This window comes from Lemur catta, chromosome 5 (assembly GCF_020740605.2).
Source record: "Lemur catta isolate mLemCat1 chromosome 5, mLemCat1.pri, whole genome shotgun sequence".
NCBI lineage: Eukaryota > Metazoa > Chordata > Mammalia > Primates > Lemuridae > Lemur > Lemur catta.
In genome coordinates, this window is record NC_059132.1 from 56,358,795 (window position 1) to 56,381,925 (window position 23,131).

The 23,131-nt window shown below is 35.6% G+C and overlaps 1 protein-coding gene across 1 annotated transcript in view; it reads right to left on the bottom strand.

Moving 5' to 3' along the window:
* The window catches only part of NUP153 (nucleoporin 153), a 79,737-nt gene that overhangs the window by 31,198 nt on the left and 25,408 nt on the right, over positions 1-23,131 (bottom strand). The window contains exons 3-11 of the mRNA XM_045551846.1: positions 18,696-18,944; positions 18,405-18,544; positions 18,195-18,323; positions 13,320-13,436; positions 13,185-13,226; positions 13,051-13,104; positions 10,760-10,906; positions 7,560-7,612; positions 7,182-7,308 (exon numbers count right to left, since the gene is read on the bottom strand). Of these exons, the coding sequence (XP_045407802.1) occupies positions 7,182-7,308; positions 7,560-7,612; positions 10,760-10,906; positions 13,051-13,104; positions 13,185-13,226; positions 13,320-13,436; positions 18,195-18,323; positions 18,405-18,544; positions 18,696-18,944 (1,058 nt within the window). The remainder of the gene's footprint in view (positions 1-7,181; positions 7,309-7,559; positions 7,613-10,759; positions 10,907-13,050; positions 13,105-13,184; positions 13,227-13,319; positions 13,437-18,194; positions 18,324-18,404; positions 18,545-18,695; positions 18,945-23,131) is intronic.

The window sequence follows — 23,131 nt, forward strand, 5'->3', positions numbered from 1 at the left end:
ACCACCAAAATCGGCCGGGCGCGGTGGCTCATGCCTGTAATCCTAGCACTCTGGGAGGCCGAGGCGGGTGGATTGCTAGAGGTCAGGAGTTCAAGACCAGCCTGAGCAAGAGCGAGACCCTGTCTCTACTAAAAATAGAAAGAAATTATATGGCCAACTAAAAATCTATATAGAAAAAATCAGCCAGGCATAGTGGCGCATGCCTGTAGTCCCAGCTACTCGGGAGGCTGAGGCAGTAGGATCGCTTAAACCGAGGAGTCTGAGGTTGCTGTGAGCTAGGCTGACGCCACGGCACTCATTCTAGCCTGAGCAACAAAGCGAGACTCTGTCTCAAAAAAAAAAAAAAAAAAACCCCAAATCTCTGGTAGATCTGAAACTACACAGGTGTCAAGCAGAAATCAAACAGCCAAATAAGACTAGAGTTTCAGCTGCTCCATAGAGGAGACTGAATCTGACTTCAGATAAGTTCACTACTAGCTAAAAGTACCTAAATACTTCAAATGGATGTAGTTTATTGTACATAAAGCACACCTGAATAAAGCTGATCCAAAAACCAAAGGCAAAATAAAGACCCTTTCAAATAAAATAAAAAGACTCTATTGCCACAAAACCGGCTCTACAAGTTCTTCAGGCTGAAGGGAAATGATACCAAATGGAAACTTGGATTTCAGAAAGAAATGGAGAGTGTGAGAGCAAACATAAAAACATTTTTCTCTTAATTTCTTTAAAACACATACAACTATACGAAGCAAAAAGTGAATTTATAGCCTAGCTAGATATAATACAAATAAGCATAGCATAAAATGCCAGGGAGGTAGAGTAGGAAATCTAACTACACAGTTGCAATCCTCTTAAATTTTACAGAAGTGGCACAAATTTTACAGGAAATAACATAGTCTGTAAAAAGTTAAGGACAGATATCATAATCTCATGAGGCACCACTAAATAACACAAATAATGCAAAGGTGTAGAGCTAAAAAGCCAACAAATAAGCCGGGCATGGTGGCTCATGCCTGTCTGTAATCCTAGCACTCTGGGAGGCTGAGGCAGGAGGATCGCTTGAGGTCAGGAGTTCGAGACCACCCTCAGCAAGAGCAAGACCCCATCTCTACTAAAAATAGAAAGAAATTAGCCGGGCAACTAAAAATAGAAAAAATTAGCAGGCCGTGATGTTGTGTGCCTGTAGTCCCAGCTACTCGGGAGGCTGAGGCAGGAGGATCGCTGGAGCCCAGGAGTTTGAGGTTGCTATGAGCTACGCTGATGCCACGGCACTCTAGCCCAGGCAACAGAGCAAGACTCTGTCTCAAAAAAATAAAAAATAAAAAGCCAACAAATAAATTAAAATGGAATTCTAATAAATATTCAGTTAGTCTCCAAAAAAGGCAGTTTTGAAAGGAACAAGAGAGAAACAAAAAGACAAATGCAAGAAATAGAAAATAATGGATAAAAGGAAGCCCTCTAACCATACGAATAATTACATTAACTATCAATGGATTAAGCATTCCAATTAAAAGATAGACAGTGGATAAAAAAGAATCAACTATATGCTATTTATATGAGATTTACTTTAAATATAAACACAGATAAACTAAAAAGATATACCCTCCAAATAGTAAGCACAAGTCTTGTTCTAGTAAGAATATAGTGGCTATATTAATACCAGATGATAGATTTCAAGACAAAGAGTATTTTCAAAGTTTTTTAAAAAGGACATTTAGTAATATTAAAAGAGAAATTCATTATGGAGCCACAGAACAACTGTAAGGTGTATACTCTCAAGAGGACCTCAAAATACATGAAACAAAAACTGATATAATTAAGGGGGGAAGAAAAATTCACCAAATAAAAGTTGGCAATTTTAACCCTCAACTCTCAATAGTTTAACAGACTAACTATACCTGACCCTCCCCTAAAAAAGAACAAAAATCTAATAAATACTATCAGTTACATTATTAATTGACTTCTATAGAACACTATGCCCAACAAGTGCAGAATATGTATTCTTCAAGAATTACCAAGCAGACCATATGCTAAGCTGTAAGTCAAGTCTCAGTACATTTCAAAACATTAATATCATGATCTCAGTATTTCTCTAATCACAATGAAACTAAAGTAGAAATCACTAACCACCCTCCCCCCAAATATATGAAGATTAAAAACATTTCTAAATCATCCATGGGTCAAATATAAAATCAAAAGGGAAATTAGAAAACAAAATAAAAGCACAGCCATAAATCTTTTAGAAGCAAAACAGGAGAGTATCTTTGTAGCCTGGGGATAGACAACAGTTTCTTATGACACAAAGAATGGTAAAAATAATAATAAAAAAGATAAATCCAGACTTCCCAAAATTTAGAACATCTACTGATAAAGACATTGTTAAGAAAATGAATAGCAAACCAAATTTGTTTGTTAAGACACATAACTGACAAACTACTTGGGTCTAGAATTTATAAAGACCTCCTAAAACTCAATAAGGCAATTCAATTTTTAAACAGGCAAAAAATTTGAACATACACTTCACAAAAGAAGATACACAAATGGCCAATAAGCACATAAAAAAGAACACAATATTATTATAATAGTTATCAGGAAAATGCAAACTAAAATTACAATGAGATGCTATCATATACAAACAAGAATGACTAATATGAAAAAGATGATAATTATTGGTAAGCATGCAGAGCAACTAAAATGCTCTCATACATTGTTGGTAGGAGTGTAAAATGGCAAAAACATTGGAAAATAGTTTAGCAGTTTCTTAAAAAGTTAACACACTTAGGATACAACCTAGCACCTTCTCTTATAGGTATTTACCCCCCAGAGAAACAAGCATGTTTATAAAAAGACTTGTACAAGAATGTTCATAGCAGCTTTACTCACAATGGCCAGCGACAAAATAATATATACTGAATAGCTGTATTCATATGAAGTTGGAGAACAAGCAAAACCAATATACAGTGGAAAAAATAAGAACAGTGATTGCCTCTGGGGTAGGAGGTGATGGGAATTGAGGAGTGAAATTTCTGGGAATGTCCAATCTCCATAGGAGTTTGGATTACACAGGTGTAAGCATTTGTCAAATTCATTAAATGGTACACCTAAGAATTTTATCTTTCATATACGTAAATTTCTGCTAAATTAAAAAATAATAAATATTTAATTCTAGTTCATTCTATGTATGCTGAAGTATTTGGGGATAAAGTGTATTGATGCCTTCAACTTACTCTGAAATGCACTAAAAAAAGATAGGTGTTTTTTGATAAAGCACATATAATATTAGAATCCACGTGCTACTATGTGTATCCACTGCACAGTTCTTTTAACATTTCACATGTTTGAAACTTGTCACAATGAATTTGGGATGAGAGGGAGCAAACAAAAGATGCATCCGGTTATTTCTGTAGGGAAGTCTCTTTCTTCTCCAACCTCTAGCCTAGAAGCCTAAAAACATCAGCTATATAATCTGCTATCTCATGCCAGCTCCTTAAGCCTCATATTTGGCCACACTGTTTCTTTGTATTATTGCCCTTGAACCAATTCTATAACTTGATTCCTGTTCCCTAAAATGTGGACTTAGTAGATCATAGGCAGATCCCACTAATCTAGGAGAAAAAAATCCATGAATTCTGCTAACTCCATGCTTACAGACACCTCAAGTTGAACACACCAATTATCAAATATTTGACAACTCACTCCACAATACCTTTGTAATACATTTATGTAGGTTATCTCTCAAAAGAAGTGGATACTATTGTTGTATATGAGGAAACAGAGGCAGAGAAATATATGGCTTAATACCGTAATGCTATTATGAAGTAGACATCCTACAGACACCAGCTCAATACATTTATTCCTATTCCTATTTTACAGATAAACTGAGCAGGTACAAAGAGGTTAATCTGCTCAAGGTCAAGCTAGTACGTAGCAAGACTATATATGACAATAGCAAGCAAGTAAATTTCTCTAATCGCAGTCTTATTATATGCTGCATACCTGCTCTGTATCAATGAGCTTTTTAATTATTAAAAAAACACACTTGGATTGGTACCACAGTAGAGGCAAAATGCCAATACATTTGGTGACTATAATCCTCATGTCTTTTGAAATCTAAGATAAGGTGAAACGTAAAACACTCTTACAAAATGGGTTCTACTACCCTAAATTTAGTGAATCAAAATACATCAATTCCTGCTAAGTAGCAATAGTATATGGAATTATTATAATCTGTTTACATTCCATCAAAAATAAATCTCCTCCATTTGACCTTTCCCAAACACCCATTAAAATACCCACAAAAAAATGAATCTTTAATCTTGTACCAAAAATTCCCACTAACTATAACTCAACAAGGAAACACTAGTTGTCTGAACATACTTGACATAAAAAACAAAAAAGCAGCATTGGACTCAAAGTAACTATACGAGTGTGTATCCAAACCAAATCTATTCTATATAGATAAACACAAAGTAGGCAGAAAATGTGGGACCGCCATCCCATCAGTACCACTTTCCTCAGAAATGTGGAGACTAACTTAACTCCAGGGTAGAACAGAGCCAGGGATTGAAGAGTCTGGGTGAAGCATCCTGGGATATGAAATTGGCAGTTGGCAGTTGCCAGAATGATGAGAGGGGGCTCAAAGAAGGGAGAAGGTGATAAAGACATGGGGTCGGGTAAGCTTTTCATAAAGGTCCTCAGTATACTGGACAGAAAGAGCAAAAGTAAAGCAATACTTCAGTAAAACCAAAAAACTGTTCAGTACAGCAAAGTCACACTAAACATTTATCTACAAGAAAGCTAAAATTAAGCTACAGATATCAACCTGAGCTTCAGCTTAAGATCTTAGAAATTTTATCTTTAAAAAACTGAAACTGAAAGAAATTAACAAAATCTATACAATCTGTCACTAGCAAACATCAAGCCAAGCTAATGCTTTCCTCATACAGAGATTAAAAAAAAACATTACAAACGTGAGGCCACAAATTTTATCATGAAATATGGAAGCCTGTTTAAAAAAATTAACTCATGCTATATTAATCAAATACTAAATTTGCTATTTACACAAGATAACCTGTTTATTAAATGTAATTAATAAAGTCTACATAATGAGTTTATGACAAAAAAAATTGGTTTGCTACAAAAACTACAAAATTTTATATAGTGTATATGTGATCGACAGCGTTAAACACTGATGATTTCTTTCAAGACAGTAGTATGCACCAATATATTCCCCTCCCTTCACAACACTCCAGCAAAGCAACAAGCAGAACCTAAGGGAAAGACGGAGTCTCCAGACAAGTGAGCCAAGTCTCCTAGCATAATCCCAAATATCATGACAAGGCAGGCCATATAACAGAATATACAAACTGCCAAAGAAGTCATGATTCTGGAGAGCCAGAGGCACAACTACAGAACTGCTAAGTAGAAAAAGGAAAGACAAAAAATGAGAAAGAGGCTGGGCGCGGTGGCTCACGCCTATAATCTCAACACTTTGGGATTTACAGGAGTAATCCTAGAGATCAGGAGTTTGAGACCAGCCTGGGCAACACAGCGAGACCCACCTCTACAAAAAATAAAAAAATAGCCAGGTGAGGTGTAGTGATGCACACCTGTAGTCCCAGTTAGTCAAGAGGCTGATCTGGGAAGATCACTTGAGCCCAGGTTACAGTAAGCTATGATTGTGCCACTGCACTCCAGCCTGGGTGTCAGACCCAAGACCCTGTCAAGAGAGGGGAAGGGGAAGGGGAAGGGGAAGGGGAAGGGGAAGGGGAAGGGGAAGGAGGAGGAGGAGGAGGAGGAGGAGGAGGAGGAGGAGGAGGAGGAGGAGGAGGAGGAGGAGGAGGAGGAGGAGGAGGAGGAGGAGGAGAAGGAGAAGGAGAAGGAGAAGGAGAAGGAGAAGGAGAAGGAGAAGGAGAAGGAGAAGGAGAAGGAGAAGGAGAAGGAGAAGGAGAAGGAGAAGGAGAAGGAGAAGGAGAAGGAGAAGGAGAAAGAGAAGGGAAGGGAAGGGAAGGGAAGGGAAGGGAAGGGAAGGGAAGGGAAGGGAAGGGAAGGGAAGGGAAGGGAAGGGAAGGGAAGGGAAGGGAAGAGAAGAGAAGAGAAGAGAAGAGAAGAGAAGAGAAGAGAAGAGAAGAGAAGAGAAGAGAAGAGAAGAGAAGAGAAAGGGAGGGAGGGAAGGAAGGAAGGAAGGAAGGAAGGAAGGAAGGAAGGAAGGAAGGAAGGAAGGAAGGAAGGAAGGAAAGAAAGGGAAGAAGGAAGGAAACCAAAGAAAGGAAGAAAGAAAGTCCTCCCATTCTAAGCCTGCAAAACAAAATACCAATAGACATGAAGAAAACTAATCCTAAGACATCCAACAACTTCACTCAAAACATGACAAGTCAATAGAAACAGAAGACCATGTTTAAAAACCTAAAATTATACTCCTAAAACACTCCTGAGAAAAGTCACAGGTGAAATTTTAATTATAAAAATGACAAATGAAAGCACACATCTATCATGTTGGCAAAAATTCAAAAAAACATCATCAAATACTAGGTAAAGATAAAGTAGACCTACCTACTATCATGTGGTGGAGTGTTAAACTGCAAAACTACCTTGAAGAGCAATATGAAACATTTAATACATTTATCTGAAGATGCAGATCATCTCCTATAATCCAATAATTACAGTCCTGGAAACACCCTAGAGGAAATATTGCACATTTGCAGAGGGAGAGAAAGTAACCTAAATGTATCCTGATGGTAGAATGGATTGTGGTAAATCTTTAAACTGGATAAATATATAAGCAATGAAATTAAATAACCTACAGTTACCTTTCATAACACAAATCACCAAAAAAAGGAGAAAAGGGTAAGTGAGAAGAATACATGCGGTATTGATTCAACTTATGAACTTGTCTATGTAAGTTTTATAAACAGGCAAAACTATACACTAATACTGAGAGTCAAATAATTTCAATTGCAATTCCTTTATTTGAAGAATTATGGGTAGTTTTCCTTGTGATATCCACAATATTTAAGGTATTAGGTTAAGTTTTCAGCACACACTTTTGAAGGGACTGTTTCAACGACAGAATAATTTTGTTCTGTGTCTCCTCAAACCCCCCCTTACCCAGTGGTCTCTCCCCACCACCACCATCTCAAAGCTTTTAATAAACCTCAAGAGTATTAAGTACACAGCCTTACCTCCTCCTCTGGAGGTTTAGAAGCAACAAAGCGTGTTCTTTCTCGTCTCATCTTGCCACCTCCACCACCTACTCCAGAAGATAAACCATTGGCTGCAGGCAAACTGAAATTTGGGTATGAAAAGCCACTAGCAAATAAAAGAAAATTTAAAGAAGTGATTTATTATTCTGGTCCATAATTTGTTAACTAAATACTTAAAAAACAGAACTGCTAACAAGAAAATAAATGTACAGCTGAATGTGATTTTAAAAACTAACCAATTTTTTTTTTTTGGTGTCAAATTTTTCTTTAATCTTAATCTTCAAAAAAGTATACGTAGATCATACATGGACCTAAAAAATTAAATATAAAGAAGTTTCGTGGTATGTGAAATATTACCTTTCTTGTTGTTCTCTATTTTGTCCAGGGGTCATATTTTTTTCATATCCCATCTGGAAAAAACACACACACACACACACTTACATGCCTGCTTATCTGTTTTATTTTTTTTTTAAATAATGCCCTTTTTCCCATGAATCTTAATATTTTGAATCAGGAATTTGATTTTTTTTTAATCAATGAATCCTGAAATTTAAAGTTATACCCAACCTTCTGAATGGTAACCAAGAGTTACAATGTGATTACACATACAAAATGTTACCAAGCACAACTGTCCTTTTAACAAAATGATAGTATACAGGCAACACACTTACTAACCACAAAATTATTATTATTACTTTTTTTTTTTTTTTTTGGAAATAGGGTGGAGGAAGGAAGGGAAGAGGAACAAAATTACTTTTACTTCTCCCTCTTTTTGGCCTATTAATTGTGCAAGCAAATTTACAAGGATATTCGTTTTGAAATGATTCTCTGCCACTTAAAAGTGCATCTACTGACAGGAATCAAAGCTCCTTGGAGAAATGGCTGATTACAGGGCTGTGGCAGGAAATGCACAAGATGAGCCTGAATTATTTTATAACATTAAAAAGCAATGGAGTTTTCAAAAAATGAGAAGACATTAAAAAGACACAGGAGCCAGTTCAAAGGCAAAACATGGAATAATCAGAGCATCAAAATAAATAATGCTAATAAAGGATTGTATCTATTAGGTGTAAACATTCAAGTTGACATAAAAAATTAAATACACAAGGAAGGGAAAATTCTTCCTTACAGTAGAGAAAGCCAACTAAGAAATGTAGAAGAAACAGGAGAAAACGAAAACTGCCATGTAGCAATCTATGGATTCAGGCAAAAATCAATAATGCTAATACCAGCGGGTGAAAAGGTTTATAGTTTCAAAGTTATCTCCCTCAAGATACTTATAAATTACAAAAGGTAAAACAGTAACTTTACAGTGGAGAATCCCCACAGACACCACTTTAACTAATGACCACAGTGCCAGCAATGGGACAAACTGATAGCATGTGTCTTCTGAACACTGAGAACAGCTCAGCATCCATTCCATGGTTGGTTATTACCATCAAAAGTGCATAACTGGAATCTAATCAAAAGCAGACATCACATAACCCCAAATTGCAGGACATCTTACACAATAACTGGCTTGTATTCTTCAAAATTATCAGTGTTGTGAAATACAGAACAGAAAGAACTGTTCTAGACTAAAGGAGATGTAGACATGACTCAATGCAAGACATATCTTGTAATTTTTTCTACTGGGACAACTGGCAACATGTATATAAAATCTGTAGATTACAGTGTTGTGTCAAGGTTAAGTTCCTGGTTTTGATCATTGTTACATATTATATAAGGGAATTCCTTATTTGTGAGAAACAGAAAAAGATAAAGCAAATGTGAAATGTGAAGATCTTGAAACATTTCTTGCAAATCTGTAAGTCCAAAATTATGTTTAAAATATTCAGGGCCAGGCATGGTGGCTCATGCCTATAATTCTAGCACTTTGGGAGGCCGAGGCAGGAGGACTGCTTGAGGTCAAGAGTTCAAGACCAGCGTAAGAAGAGTAAGAACCAGTCTCTACAAAAAAAGAATAGAAAAATTCTGCTGGGCATGGTGACACGTGCCTATAGTCTCAGCTACTCAGGAGGCTGAGACAGAGGATCACTTGAGGTCAGGAGTTTGAGGTTGCAGTGAGCTATGATGATACCCTAGGCACTCTAGCCAGGACGACAAAGTGAGACTGTCTCAAAAAATAAAAAATAAATAAAATATTTAAATAACACTTAATGTTAATTAAAAAGTAAGAAGAGGTCAGGCACAGTGGCTCATGCCTGTAATCTCACCACTTTGGGAGGCCATGGTGGGAAGAACACTTGAGGCCAAGAGTTCAAGACCAGTGAGATCTCAACATAGTGAGATCCTGTCTCTACAATAAAGTTTTTAAAATTAAAAATAGAAAGCATGGAGAGAGATAAAGCAAATATGACAAAATGTTAATAACTGGTGAGTGAAGGTAATGGAATATATGGGTCATCATTGTACTATTCTTTCAGCATTAAGTTTTAAGCTTTTTAAGAAAGTGGGCTGTTAAAAATGAAATCAAATATAAGCAAAGGTAAAAACAGTAAGATACTATGTAAACACAATAAACACTTTAAATAACACAAGAAAAGAGATAAACCTAGATTATGGGACATTGTATAAGATAACTGGCCTGGGCTCTGCACAGGCCTACATGTCCAGCAATTCCACTTCTAGATATTGACTCAAGAGAAAGGAAAACGTATGTCCACAAAAAATTACTGGTAAACAAATGTTCATAGCAGTATTATTTATTATAGACAAAAAGCAAGAACAACCCAAATGTCCCTCAACTGATGAACAGATAGATAAAATCTGATCTATACATACAATGAAACATTCTTCAGCCATAGTAAGGAAAGGAATGAAGTACTGACACATGCTACAACATGGATGAACCTTGAAAACACTGTGCTAAGTGACTACTAATGGGTACGAGATTTTTTGGGGGGGTGGGAGAGATGGTGATGAAAATGTTCTAAAACTCACTATTGTGACAGCTAAACAGCTGAACCACTGTGGATATGCTAAAACCACAGAACTGAAAATTTTAATTAGGAGAATTCTATGGTATGTGAATTATTTCAAAAAACAAACCAACGTGGCCAAGGTGAGGGTTTGATGTCTGGAAAAATAAAAGCAAAAGCAATATCTGAATGTTGTTTCGACCCTGGTTACAACAGCAGCTATAAAAAACATGGACTAGATTTTAGATAATGTTAAGGAATTAATATTAATTTTCTTAGCTGGAATAATATAGGAGAAGGTACTTAGGGAATGCATGCCAAAGTACTCAGGGGTCAAAAGATATGTCTGAAATTTACATTCAGATAATTCAACAACACAAATGAGAAATACAGGTAAAGCAAATCTGGCAAAATTATTTAATCTAGACAATGAGTATATGCTAGTATTTACTAGTAAACATGAACTTAGGATTTGATCAAGGTGACAAACATTTTAAAAGCGTAACAATTCATAATCATCATTAATTCACAAACTATGCATTACCTAGTTGCTACAATACAATGGTAGAGTACTTATATTATTTATTCTTAATCATTCTAATCAATAAAGACTGGTGAAAATATACATATACTCACACTGTACTTTTTATCCATTCTTTGATTAGTCTTCTTTAATTCACCAGATGGGGTCAAAGATGGTTTAAAATAAATATTTCGATTTGTTGCTATGGAAACCGGCTTTGGGGTCATGAGTCTCTGAACAGGCGGATACTGAGAATCCACCTGATAGGTAAACAGAAATCAAAGACATTTATTTTCATATAAATCAAGAGGAAAAACTGGTAATAGAACCAAGGGTATGTATCTATTTATATGCATGAACACATAAAAATACCCATATACATATGTATAATTCTAAAATGGCTGCACAGACTATATTTTATTTCAGACTTGACTTTTCACATACATGCACATACATGTATACACACAAAATGGAACTATATTTAAATAGCTCCATAAATCTAAGTTTTACAGGGTGAATTTTACATACATGAAGTAAAATTGATTTTTGTCACATTTTCCCCAAATTACAGTCTATATTTTTTGTAGCTGCAAATAGGGTATTTTTAAACTAGCTATAGAAATATTTTAATTCCTTAAGAATGTGAGCAAATCCATCTGCAAGTTGATCTCCCCCCTTGTTATTTAAAAACCAAACCAAAATCTTATAAAGATTAATTGGTAAATCACTGTAAGACCTTCAGATTCTGAAATGAACTGGTTTTATTATCTAAGTAATAAAGGGTTTTTGTTAATATTCCTTTACGACACGGAAACATACTAAATATAAATACCCTGTTAGTGTAAACCACTATAAAGGCAAAAGCTTCTACTCTGTCCAAAGAATGTAATGCTATGAACAGAGTCCTTTTACTAAGCAGCAGCTGTGAACAACACTGGTTTCCAGGGCAAAGCCTCTGTACAGTTACTACCTCTTCCTTAAATCCTCCTCGCAAGTGTGACCGATACCTCAATGAGACAGTCTATTTTGTAGACTGTTCTGATTACATCTGTGAAACATGAACTACAATATTGTATTGCATTCTGGCTTCTTATTTCCTAGCACCCATTAATAAACTTTTATGGATACTAGACTCAACGATTTACAGTAAAGTTTTTACTGATGAGAATTTATATTGTGGAATAATTTTTAAAATTTACTTTTTTTTTTTTCTTTTTGAGGGAGTATTTTGTTTTTGCCCTGTCTAGAGAATAGTAGCGTCATCATAGCTCACTGCAGCCTTGAACTCCCGGGCTCAAGTTATCCTCTTGCCTCACCCTCCCGAGTAACTGGGACTACAGGCACACACCATGCCCAGCTAACTTTGTTTAATTTTTGTAGAGACAGAGGCTGCGTTGCTCAGGCTGGTCTCAAATTCCAACCTCAAGCTTCCTAAAGTGCTAGGACTGCAGGCGTGAGCCACCATACCCAGTCAAAATTTACTTATTTTTAAAAAATCTGATGTAAATGGGGATTAGAGAAACGCTAACAGTTTACATTAATCCTATCAGTAACTAACAGTGGATTCCCTCTTGCCTGATTTCAAATGTCTAGGTAATTGTGAAAATTGAGAAGCAACACTCTTCTAAGACAAAATTCAATTTTAGCTTTCTTCTCCACATCAGAATTTCAGCAAAATTATAATTTAGCAATATCTCACATATAATCCCCATAATTAATTCATGGGATTATGATAATTTTAATAATTACTTTTGAGGAACTTGTGTTGTAATCAATGCTTTCATAAGTAAGGATCTGGGAATCAACCAGCCACAAACTAACAAAAAACATAACCTTTTAACCCAAACTAGCAAGAATTGTATTTTCTCCCCATAGTAACCTCCAAAGCTAATTTTTACCAAACATAATACACTAAAAGGTATCAAGACAGTAATCTATATATTTTTTATTAGCTCTGTTATCATGGAACAAGATTTTGGCTGCCTGATGAGACACGCCAAATTCAAATTCTACTACACACAATAGATCTGACATGTTGTTTAAGGAGGAAATTTACAAAGATGACTACATCCAATGAAGGCTTTAGTACACTGAACTTCTAATTACTAAATATTTAACCTTTGCTCACTCCTATTTTTATTTATCAAAAGGTAGGAGTAAGCCATAAAGACTGTCGAGATCTTGAAGAAGAAAATGCCAAATAACTAAAAAATACTGAATGAGCATCATATATAGCATTGTCCTAAAGCCCTCAGAAAAGGCTACAATGTCCAAGTAAAAGAATCTTATTTTTCAAACATGTATCCTTAATGACTATCAACTAAATCTAATTTGTGTACTTGCAAACTTTAAATATAACAAAATTGCTGACACTTTAAATAACTAAATGCTATAGAAGTCTTACCTTTTCTCTTTTGGCATGAAAGTCTATGATATCTACCCCACTCCTATCAAAAGGCTGAAAAAATAAAATACCATTAGAATAAATGGGAAATTCTAAAACTTTTATTCTTTAAAAAGATTTAAAAGTCAACTTACAGAATTCAGAGGAGAAGAAACAGATGGAATTCTTTTTGCATCCTGTTAAAGTTGAAATAATAATAAAATTAGTATTTTCCACTAATGTCAAATTTTGTTACACTCCTGTATTTAATTGTGATTTTAAAAATTTACCGCTAGAGGGCTTGACATCTTCTCTAAAGACTGCAATATTCTCCGAGCTGTTGAACTGGTCACACCGTAAGATTGTGCATTGAGTTGCTTAGCTTTCATCTGTCTTCTGACTGGTGCCTATAAAGTAAACCCTATATTATTTGTTGCAACACAAAATATGAAACACATATTTCATGCAATGAAAATATTTACAAAATAGAATGGATGTCCAAAGTGAAACAGGATTAATGTGTTAATAGCAACTTATCTCTGGGTGGTGTCCTTAAGAGTAAATTCAAATTTTTTTCTTTATACCTTTATTGAAAATCCAATTCTCTACTTTAGAAATTACTTTTACAATCCGAAGAGTGACATAACATAGTATGAACCTAAAGTAAGATCTGCCAGTTATGTCACATGAGGGACATGGGGTGATTGATGAAAAGTTCTAGCCATTTTCTTGGATCCATTTTTCTCTAATATTTGAATCAAAGAACATTAAATTAATGAGAACTGAATTAAGATATCTGTTGTCCTGGCTATTAAATAACATTGAATTATACTAAACTCCAAGATGGCTATACAAGGAGAGTACAGACTCTGTTGCAATTGAAATTTAACATTTTAATACTAATTACTTATTTCTAAGAAGATAACATAAAAAAGATTTTTAAATGCTCAGGCTATTTCTTAATAAACGACTTTTCAACTTTCTGAAAACTGGCATTACGAAAAAACCTTTTAAAGAATAGACAAGTACCCTTCAATACACAAGCAATGTTTACAAAATCCAATAAAAACACTTCCTTTTCTCAAGAATGCATTACAACATTGCAATAACCAAGTGGCTACCACAAAACCAAGTAATTTGGCAATGATTAAGAAAAACAGTATCACAACTAGAACACAACCCAATTTTTATAAACAGCTTATATATCTGAAAAATTGAACCATAACAATTACCTTAAATGTTTCTCTATCAGATACCAATATTTTAGAGTAGCTGCAATATTCCAATTCAGTTTTATTAAGAACTTGGTGCCCATTAAGGATTGTTATCCGGCTAGAGGCTTTGGTTAAACATGAGGAAACACTAAAATATCCTCCAGGAGTATATGACAGTCTGTCTAGTCACTGGAGTCTACTGGCCTGTCAGAGCCTCAGTTCATTAATCAATAAAATGGAATTGAATTAGAAAATCTTTACTATGTCTCCCAGCTCTAAAACTCTAGAAAAGCAAATAAATGATCCCAAATGTCAATTATAAATATTTGGAAGCCTATGTTGAGAAGGATTCTAACAGTATTCAGGACTCAGCATTAAAAGTATAATATTCAATATTAGCAATAGAGGAGGAAGGAACAGGAACATACTCTAATTGGACTATTCTATGAATCACAGGCTTACATTATTTTAACTTCTACTAACATACTGAACTTTAACTTTTAAAAAAAATTTTAAGGCCGGGCGCGGTGGCTCACGCCTGTAATCCTAGCACTCTGGGAGGCCGAGACGGGTGGATCGCTCGAGGTCAGGAGTTCGAGACCAGCCTGAACGAGAGTGAGACCCCGTCTCTACCAAAAATAGAAAGAAATGATTTGGACAGCTAAAAAATCTGTATAGAAAAAATTAGCCGGGCATGGTGGCACATGCCTGTAGTCCCAGCTACTCGGGAGGCTGAGGCAGTAGGATCACTTAAGCCCAGGAGTTTGAGGTTGCTGTGAGCTAGGCTGATGCCATGGCACTCACTCTAGCCCGGGCAACAAAGCAAGACTCTGTCTCAAAAAAATAAAAATAAAAAAATAAAAAAAATTTTAAGACTAATATAGGCCGGGCATGGTGCCTCACACCTGTAATCCTAGCACTCTGGGAGACCAGGCAGGAGGAATGCTTAGAGCTCAGGAGTTTGAGACCAGCCTGAGCAAGAGCAAAACCCTGTCTCTACTTAAAAAATAGAAAAATTAGCCAGGTGCAGTGACAGAAACCTGTAGTCCCAGGTACTCAGAAGGCTGAGGCAGGAGGATGGCTTGAGCCCGGAGCTCGAGGCTACAGTGAGCTATGATAAGCCACTGCACTCTAGCCTGGGCCACAGAGTGAGGCCTCATCTCAAAAAAAAAAAAAAAACAAGTGTAATACAATTCAGCTTAAGCTTTTGAAGAAAGCTCCTTGTGTTAATTATAAAATCTGGTTAATACATTCTCTTATAACAAAATACTATCCTTCATAAACACTCAGAAAGAAGTCTCATGATTACCATTAATTAATTATATGTGGAAGAATCCTTTAATCAGGAAAGCAACTAACTACTCTAATGACAAAAATCTTCAAAATGTGCTTGTCATGGATTGCCATCTTAACAAAACTTCCCTCTCCAAAAGCCTACATACATATTCTCTCCCATCTTTAAAATGTCAAAATCTGTGATGTAACATAAAACTACCACAGCAACATACAAACAGAATAGAATGTTTATGGACCGCAAGAAAATAGCAAGACAAAACACAGAATGACACAATTTACCTTAAATTGATACTTTTTTTAAGTTACAAACAATTTCCAGTTGTTTGCTAATATATGTATGTAAATACAACTGATCTTGTACATTGACCTTGTATCTTGTGACCTTGTTAAGCTCACGTATTAGTTCTGGCAGGTTTTTTCTTATAGTTTCTTAAGGTTTTCTGTGTAGATAAGCATGTTGTCTATAAGTAAGAATAATTTTATTTCTACTCTTCCAATTTGTATGTCCTATGTTTGTTTTTCATGCCTACTGCACTGGCTAGGACCTGCAGTACAATGTTGAATAGTAACAGTGATAACAGACATCCCTGCTCTCCTTCCCGATCTTGGGGGAACAGTACTCAGTCTTTCACTATTAAGTATGATGCTAGATGATGATTTTTTTCTTTTTTTTTTGTAGAAGTGCTTTCCTAGGTTGAGGAGGTTCTCATCTATCCCTAGGTTTGCTGAAAATTTTTATCACAAATGAATGTTGGATTTTGTCAAATGTTTTATATATCTATGGAGATGTTCCTATAGTTTTTGCTCTTTGGTTTGTTCACATGGTAGATTACATTAATTTTCAAATGTTGAGTCAACCTTGCATTCCCAGAATAAACCCACTTGATCATGATGTAGTTTCCTTTTTACATATGTCAGATTCCATTTACAAATATTTCGTCGAGATTTGTCTCTGTAAGTCATGAGAAACAGTAGTCTGTAGCTTTCTTGTAACGTTTTTGTCTGATTTTGGTATAAGAGTAATGTTGGCCTCATAAAAATGTAATGAGAATTATTCCCTCATCTTCTACTATATAGAAGAGCTGCTGCAGAATTGGTATTTTTTTTTATTAAATGTTTGGTAGAATTCACCAAGGAAGCTATCTGACCCCGAAAGTTTCTCTGCTGATAGGTATTTTAATTATGAATTCAATTTATTGAATAGATAATAATTCTTAGAAATAAATTTCACAATATATGTGTAAGGTCTGTACATTGAACACCAAAAAACACTGAAGAAATTTAAAAAAAACAAAACACCTAAATGGAGAGATGTATCATGCTCATGGCTCAGAAGACTGAATGGTTAAGATATTTATTTTCCCCAAATTGATGTTTAGACTCAAACGCAATCCCAACCAAAATCCCAGCAGACTTGCTGGGTGCCATAGCTCATGCTGGTAATCCCAGCACTTTGGGAGGCCAGGAGTTTGAGACCAGCCTGGGCAACACAGTGAGACCCTGTCTCTACTAAAATAAAATAAAAAATTAAATTAATAAAATAAATAAAAGAAAAATTAGCTGGGCATGGTGGCACACACACATAGGTCCTGGCTACGGGGGAGGCTGAAGTGGGAGGATCCCTTGGGCCCAGGAGTTTGGAGTTGGAGTGAGCTATGATCACGCCACCACACTCCAGCCTGGGTGACATGGTAAAACCAAGGATGCAGAACTGGAACTCTCACATTAGTGGTGAGAATGCAAACTGGTACTAGCCACTCTGGAAAATGGTTTGGCAGTTATTAAGTAACTATGCATGTATATATGTATTTATTTTTAGAGATAAGATTTCGCATTGTCACCCAGGTTGGAGTGCAGTGGCACAATCATAGCTCACTGTATCCTCGAACTTCCAGGCTCAAGCAATCCTCCTGCCTCAGCCTCCCCAAAGCACTGGGATTACAAGTACGAGCCACCTCATCCAGCCAGTTTACTATATATGTACTTAACTACATGACCCAGCAATCCAATACCTAGGTATATACCCAAGAGAGATGAAAATGAAATGTTTACACAAAATGTTCATAGCACCGTTATTCACAATTGCCAAAAACTGGAAACAACCCAGTATCTTATTACTGATGAATGATAAACTGTATTTCAGCCATATTACTCAGCAAAAAAAAACAAGAGCTAACTATTAATGTATACAAAAGCAGATGGATCTCAAATGCATTATGTTAAGTGGAATAAGCCAGACTCAAAAAGGCTACACACTATATGAATAAATTTATATGACATTCTGAAAAAGCCAAAACTACAGGGAAAGAAAAGAGTCCAGTGGTTTCCAGAGGGTGGTGGTGGGAGGAAGGGCTGACTACAGAGATAGATGCACAAGGTAATGTTTTAGGGTGATGAAAATGTTTGTTCAATATTTTGATTGCAGAAGTGGTTATACACCCACAAATGTGCTTACACACACACACAAATCTAATAAACAAAATGTTCACTTAGGTCTATAATAAAGTTCACATACCCTAATTGAAAAAATGAAATCCACAGCTCCATCTTCTTACTAAGTTTAAATTTAACGTCTATTTTATGAGTGCCAAATAACTTTTTGTCTAGTTAAAGTTAAAAAAAAAAGTCATCAACTCTTGTCCTATTCAAGCCTACCTGATAAGGTGTATTTCGTAGTTTAGACTGTCTTACAGCAGCTGCCGCCCCACCATATGTTGTTTTTCCAGGATAAAAAGGAGAATCTCCAAGTTGACTGGTTTTAAGGATTGAAGAATTCCCAAGTGACTGCACAGAAACACAATGATAAATTGTAAGCAATAAATACTCAAAACTAATGTGATTAAATCCAATCTGGTTGGTACTCACAGGGGAAAGTGTTCCAAAGGCAGACAAGTTGAATGCTGGTTTTTTCGAGCTGGTGGCAGTGTGCTGTGAGAGTGAATGAGAACGTTCAGCTTCTGGGGACCACAGAGGTGGCAATGAAGTATTCTTTGAAACAGCTATATCTGAAACAAAAATATGCAATGCATAGTAACAGCACCAATTATAAGACGCTACATTTTTATAAATAGAAAAAAATTATAAGTCAGAAAAAATTTCATCCCATGAAACTTAATTTTACTACTAAAATTATGTGCTACCAAATGCCAAGATTACCTTTATCAGAAGCTCTTGAAGAAAAACCACTGGTAGTTGAGATGTTGTCATCATCATGCTGAGAGGTAGAATCTTTAATTTCTTTTACAAGAGAAAATCCAGAACTGCCAATTGGGAATGCCGCGGATGTGGATGGCTGACAGTGTAATACAGGGGGTTCCAACATGGAGAAATTTAGATGGCTCCGATGAAGAGAAGGCCTTGTTAACACATCTGGATAATTTGAAGCAGTACTAGTTGTTGATGGTTCTTAAAAGAAAAGTATTAATAGTATGAATATACAACTTAGAGCAATACACTATCACAATAAAATGGTTTTTACTTTAAGAAAACACACTAAAGTGTATGATTTGGCTTCAATTCAAATCACTGAGGCCTCCTCTGATAAGCACAATTTAAGATACACTTTGGCCAAAGTTTCAACTAATTTTCCTAATTTAGTCTCAAAATGTAGTTCAGTAATCACATACAACTTCTAAAAGTGTACGATTCTTGATTTTCCTTGACTAGATGTTATTATAAGACATGCTCATAAAAAATTATTAAAGCAGCCATAGAAGAAAGCCATAAAACAATAGGCAAAAGTCCGTCCCACCAGGAATAACCACTGATAAACTTGTATATCCTCCCAGATATAAATACATTTTCCCCTAAACACATAATCATGTTATGTATCCTGCTCTGTGATTTGTTTTTTCATTTACCAATTTTGTTTCTACATTCAGAGCATTCTTTTTCAATACCACACTGCACCGGGCATAGTGGCACGCACCTATAGTCCCAACTACTCAGGAGGCTGAGGCAGGAGGATGGCTTGAGCCAATCAATGAGTTCAAGGCTGTAGCGCGCCATGATCGTGCCTGTAAGTGGCCACTGCACTCCAGCCTGGGCAACATAGCGAGACCCTGTCTCTCAAAAAAAAAAAAACAAAAAAAAACTACTTTTGTATTTTATCATACCATCATATGCTTTATTAATAAAGAGTTATTTATTCAATTGTTTTCCCAATACCTCATCAAACATACATGCACTTATATCTGCATATGTTTAACAGGATTCTTTGGGATAAATCCATGGTTCTCTTTAAATATGTATAAGAATCATGAGGAGAAACTATTAAACATGCCTGAGCCACCCACAAAAAATATGATTCAGTATGTCTTAAGCTGGGCCCTTAAATTATTAGCCTGAGCAGTCTCAGGCATCCTAAATATCAACAGCATAAAAAATTGTATGTGGAATTACTTCATCTGGATCAGACCACATACTCATCTTAGCTTATGACAGATATTAAACTACGATTCAAAGGACTTCCTGACAACTTATATGCCAGATAATAATGTACATTTCCCCATAATCTCCAACACTGGGTATTGACCTTTTTTGATTTTCATCAATCTAATATGTCAAATGGCACTGTTTTTATTTGTATTTATTTAAATAAGAGGGCTTTTGAGCATCCTTCCCTATATTTGTTGGCCATTTATATTTCTTCTTCTGTTAACTGTATATTAACGTAATCTCTTGTACTTAATAAGAGCTAATTTTTTTTGATCAGTAAGATCAATGTGACACGACGATAGTTGAAATACAACTATTTTTTCCCAGGTGGTTAAACTCATTCACTTTTTGATGTCTTTTGTAATACAGAAAATAATTTATACCTTGTTTAGAGTCTTTTGCCATTTCAAGATTATACAACTTTTTTCTTTTTTTACCGATTATTGGTACTACTGCTTTTATTTCAATAAAAGTTTAATCTTGGGGCAGGGGTGGTGGCTCACACCTGTAATCCTAGCACTCTGGGAGGCCGAGGCGGGAGGATTGCTCAAGGTCAGGAGTTCAAGACCAGCCTGAGCAAGAACAAGACCCCGTCTCTACTAAAAAATAGAAAGAAATTAACCAGACAACTAAAAATATATATAGAAAAAATTAGCCAGGCATGGTGGCGCATACCTGTAGTCCCAGCTACTTGGGAGGCTGAGGCAGGAGGATTGCTTGAGCCCAGGAGTCTGATGTTGCTGTGAGCTAGGCTCATGCCACAGCACTCTAACCCAGGCAACAAAAAAAAAAAAAAGTTTAATCTTGACTTGATCTGGAATCAGTTATGATGTAGGAGTGAAAGAAGGATTCAGCTTTATTGTTTTCCAAATGGTTAGCCTGTTTATAATCTAAAATAATTTCTTAAATAAGCCATTCTTTCCTCTCTGATTGAGAAGCCACTGTTACCACATACTAAATCCTAAGAGGCTTTACCCTTCCTTCCTCTAATGATGTATCTTTATATTTCTGTGCCAGTACCATATTTTAAACACTGTAGCTTTAGAACACATTTAATACCTGTTAAAGTTACTCAACCCTACTTTCTCCTTATTATTCTTTTTCAGAATTTCTCTATTCATCTGCAGGGTTATTTTCAAGATCTTAAGTATCATATGTCAAGTTCCCAAAAGAGGCTTCCAGTTAGGATGAAATAGCTGGGATCAAACAAGCTCTTCTGTAAACTATAAAACTGGAGAAAAAATATGAACCAAATGCTTTCAGACAGTAGGAAACAGCACCCAAAAACCTCACAAGGTAAGCCCTATGATTACGCAGTTCTCTGTCCAGGAACATTTTCAGACAACAGAGACCTGGAACCCAAGCAAAACACAGCAGGCAGAAAACAGAATGAAGAACACTGGACAGTGAGGAACTGCCCAGAGAGTAGCCCCTAGAAAATTCACATGGACATGACCAGTGAGTGGATGAGCTGTATATACACAGAGCAAGACCACCTAAGGCTTATCAAATAGCTTCAATGGAGCTGAGAAAACAAAGATGTCAGATAGTGAGCAGTGCTAAGAAAAACAACAGTGTTGAGGACTTTGAAGTTCCAGGGCTGCCACAACTTAGAGATCCCATTAACACTGGCATTCAGCTGGCATACCAAAAAGCTTCCCCTTAGGAGTAAAGACTATGTCCTAGAACAAGGCCTACTCTAGATCTCTCCTAAAAAGCCACAGAAGAGACAGATTAGTCATACCACATGAGGAGGCTTAGGAAACACCTTGGAATTTCCACAAACACACATTAACCCAGCATAAAACTGTTATCTACAAAAGTTCAAAATAATCATTAACTGAACTGTCTACTAAAACAAGAATCAAAACTCTTTAGAGGAAGATAACAGAATCCAGTGTCTCTACACATTATTATCCAAATGCAAACATTTAATCAAAAACTCACTTGATAAACATAAAAAAGAAAAATGTGATCCACAGTAGGGTAGAAAAATACTCAATAGAACCTTTAACCCAAGAAAGTAGACAAAAACCTTTAATTATTTAGTATAACAGGGCTATAAAAGTAGCTACTAAATGTGTTAAGAGTTCCTAAAAGACATATTAAAATTATTTTGATTGGGATTACACTGAATTTAAGATTTTAAAAAGAAATTGATGTCATTTCCAACATTGTTTTCCTACCCACCCTTCCTTTTTGTTCATGTCTCCTTTATGTCCCTCAGAAGAACTTAAGATTTCTTCTAGAGTGCCATACACTTCTTGTTAAGTATATTTCTGTGTTTTTACTGTTTGATATTGTAAATGGGATCCTTTCCTCCTTCACATTTTCTAACTAGCTACTGCTTAAATAAGAGAGTGGGATTTTTAAATATTAACTTTGTGATCAATTTATAGAATTCTCTTATTTGAACATTCTCTTATTACATTCTTAATATCTACTATAGTGACAATGGGCTTCTATCTTATTCCTAACTTTAATGGGAATGCTTCTAATGTTTCACTGTTAAATATGATACTGACCTTTGGTTTGAAAGACTGACATGTTAAGGAAGGATTAGTTTCCAAATTCCACATAGAAGTAAATAACAGATTTTAAATTTTAACAAATGCCTATTTAGTATCTACTAAAAAGAAAAAAATTATAGGATCATTTTACCTATTACCATGCTAAATTTTATTAAATGCTGAATGATTCCTTACATTCCCTGATTAACACTCTCCTCAGCATTTTGTAATATGCTGCCATACTGTATTTGCTACTCTAATTTTCTTCTGTGTGCTTTGTAAAACTTTGTCTTTAAAAGAAATTTACAGCTTAAGCAATACAAAACAATTCTGGATTATTTAGTTTCAAAGTACTATTAAATGAAAAGCAAGGTGCAGATAAAAATACTGGACAAACCAGGACTAGAAGGAAACTAACCATAATAAAAGCCATACGAAAAAAAGAGTTATGATCATACTGAATGTAAAAGCCTGAAAGCTTTTCCTCTAAGATCGCAAGGCAAGGCTTCCCACTTTTCCCACTTCTATTCCACATAGTATTGTTAAGTTATAGCTAAAGCAATAAAAGAAATAAAAGCCATCTAAACTGGAAGGGAAACAGTAAAATTATCTGTTCACAGATGATATAATTTTATACATAGATAA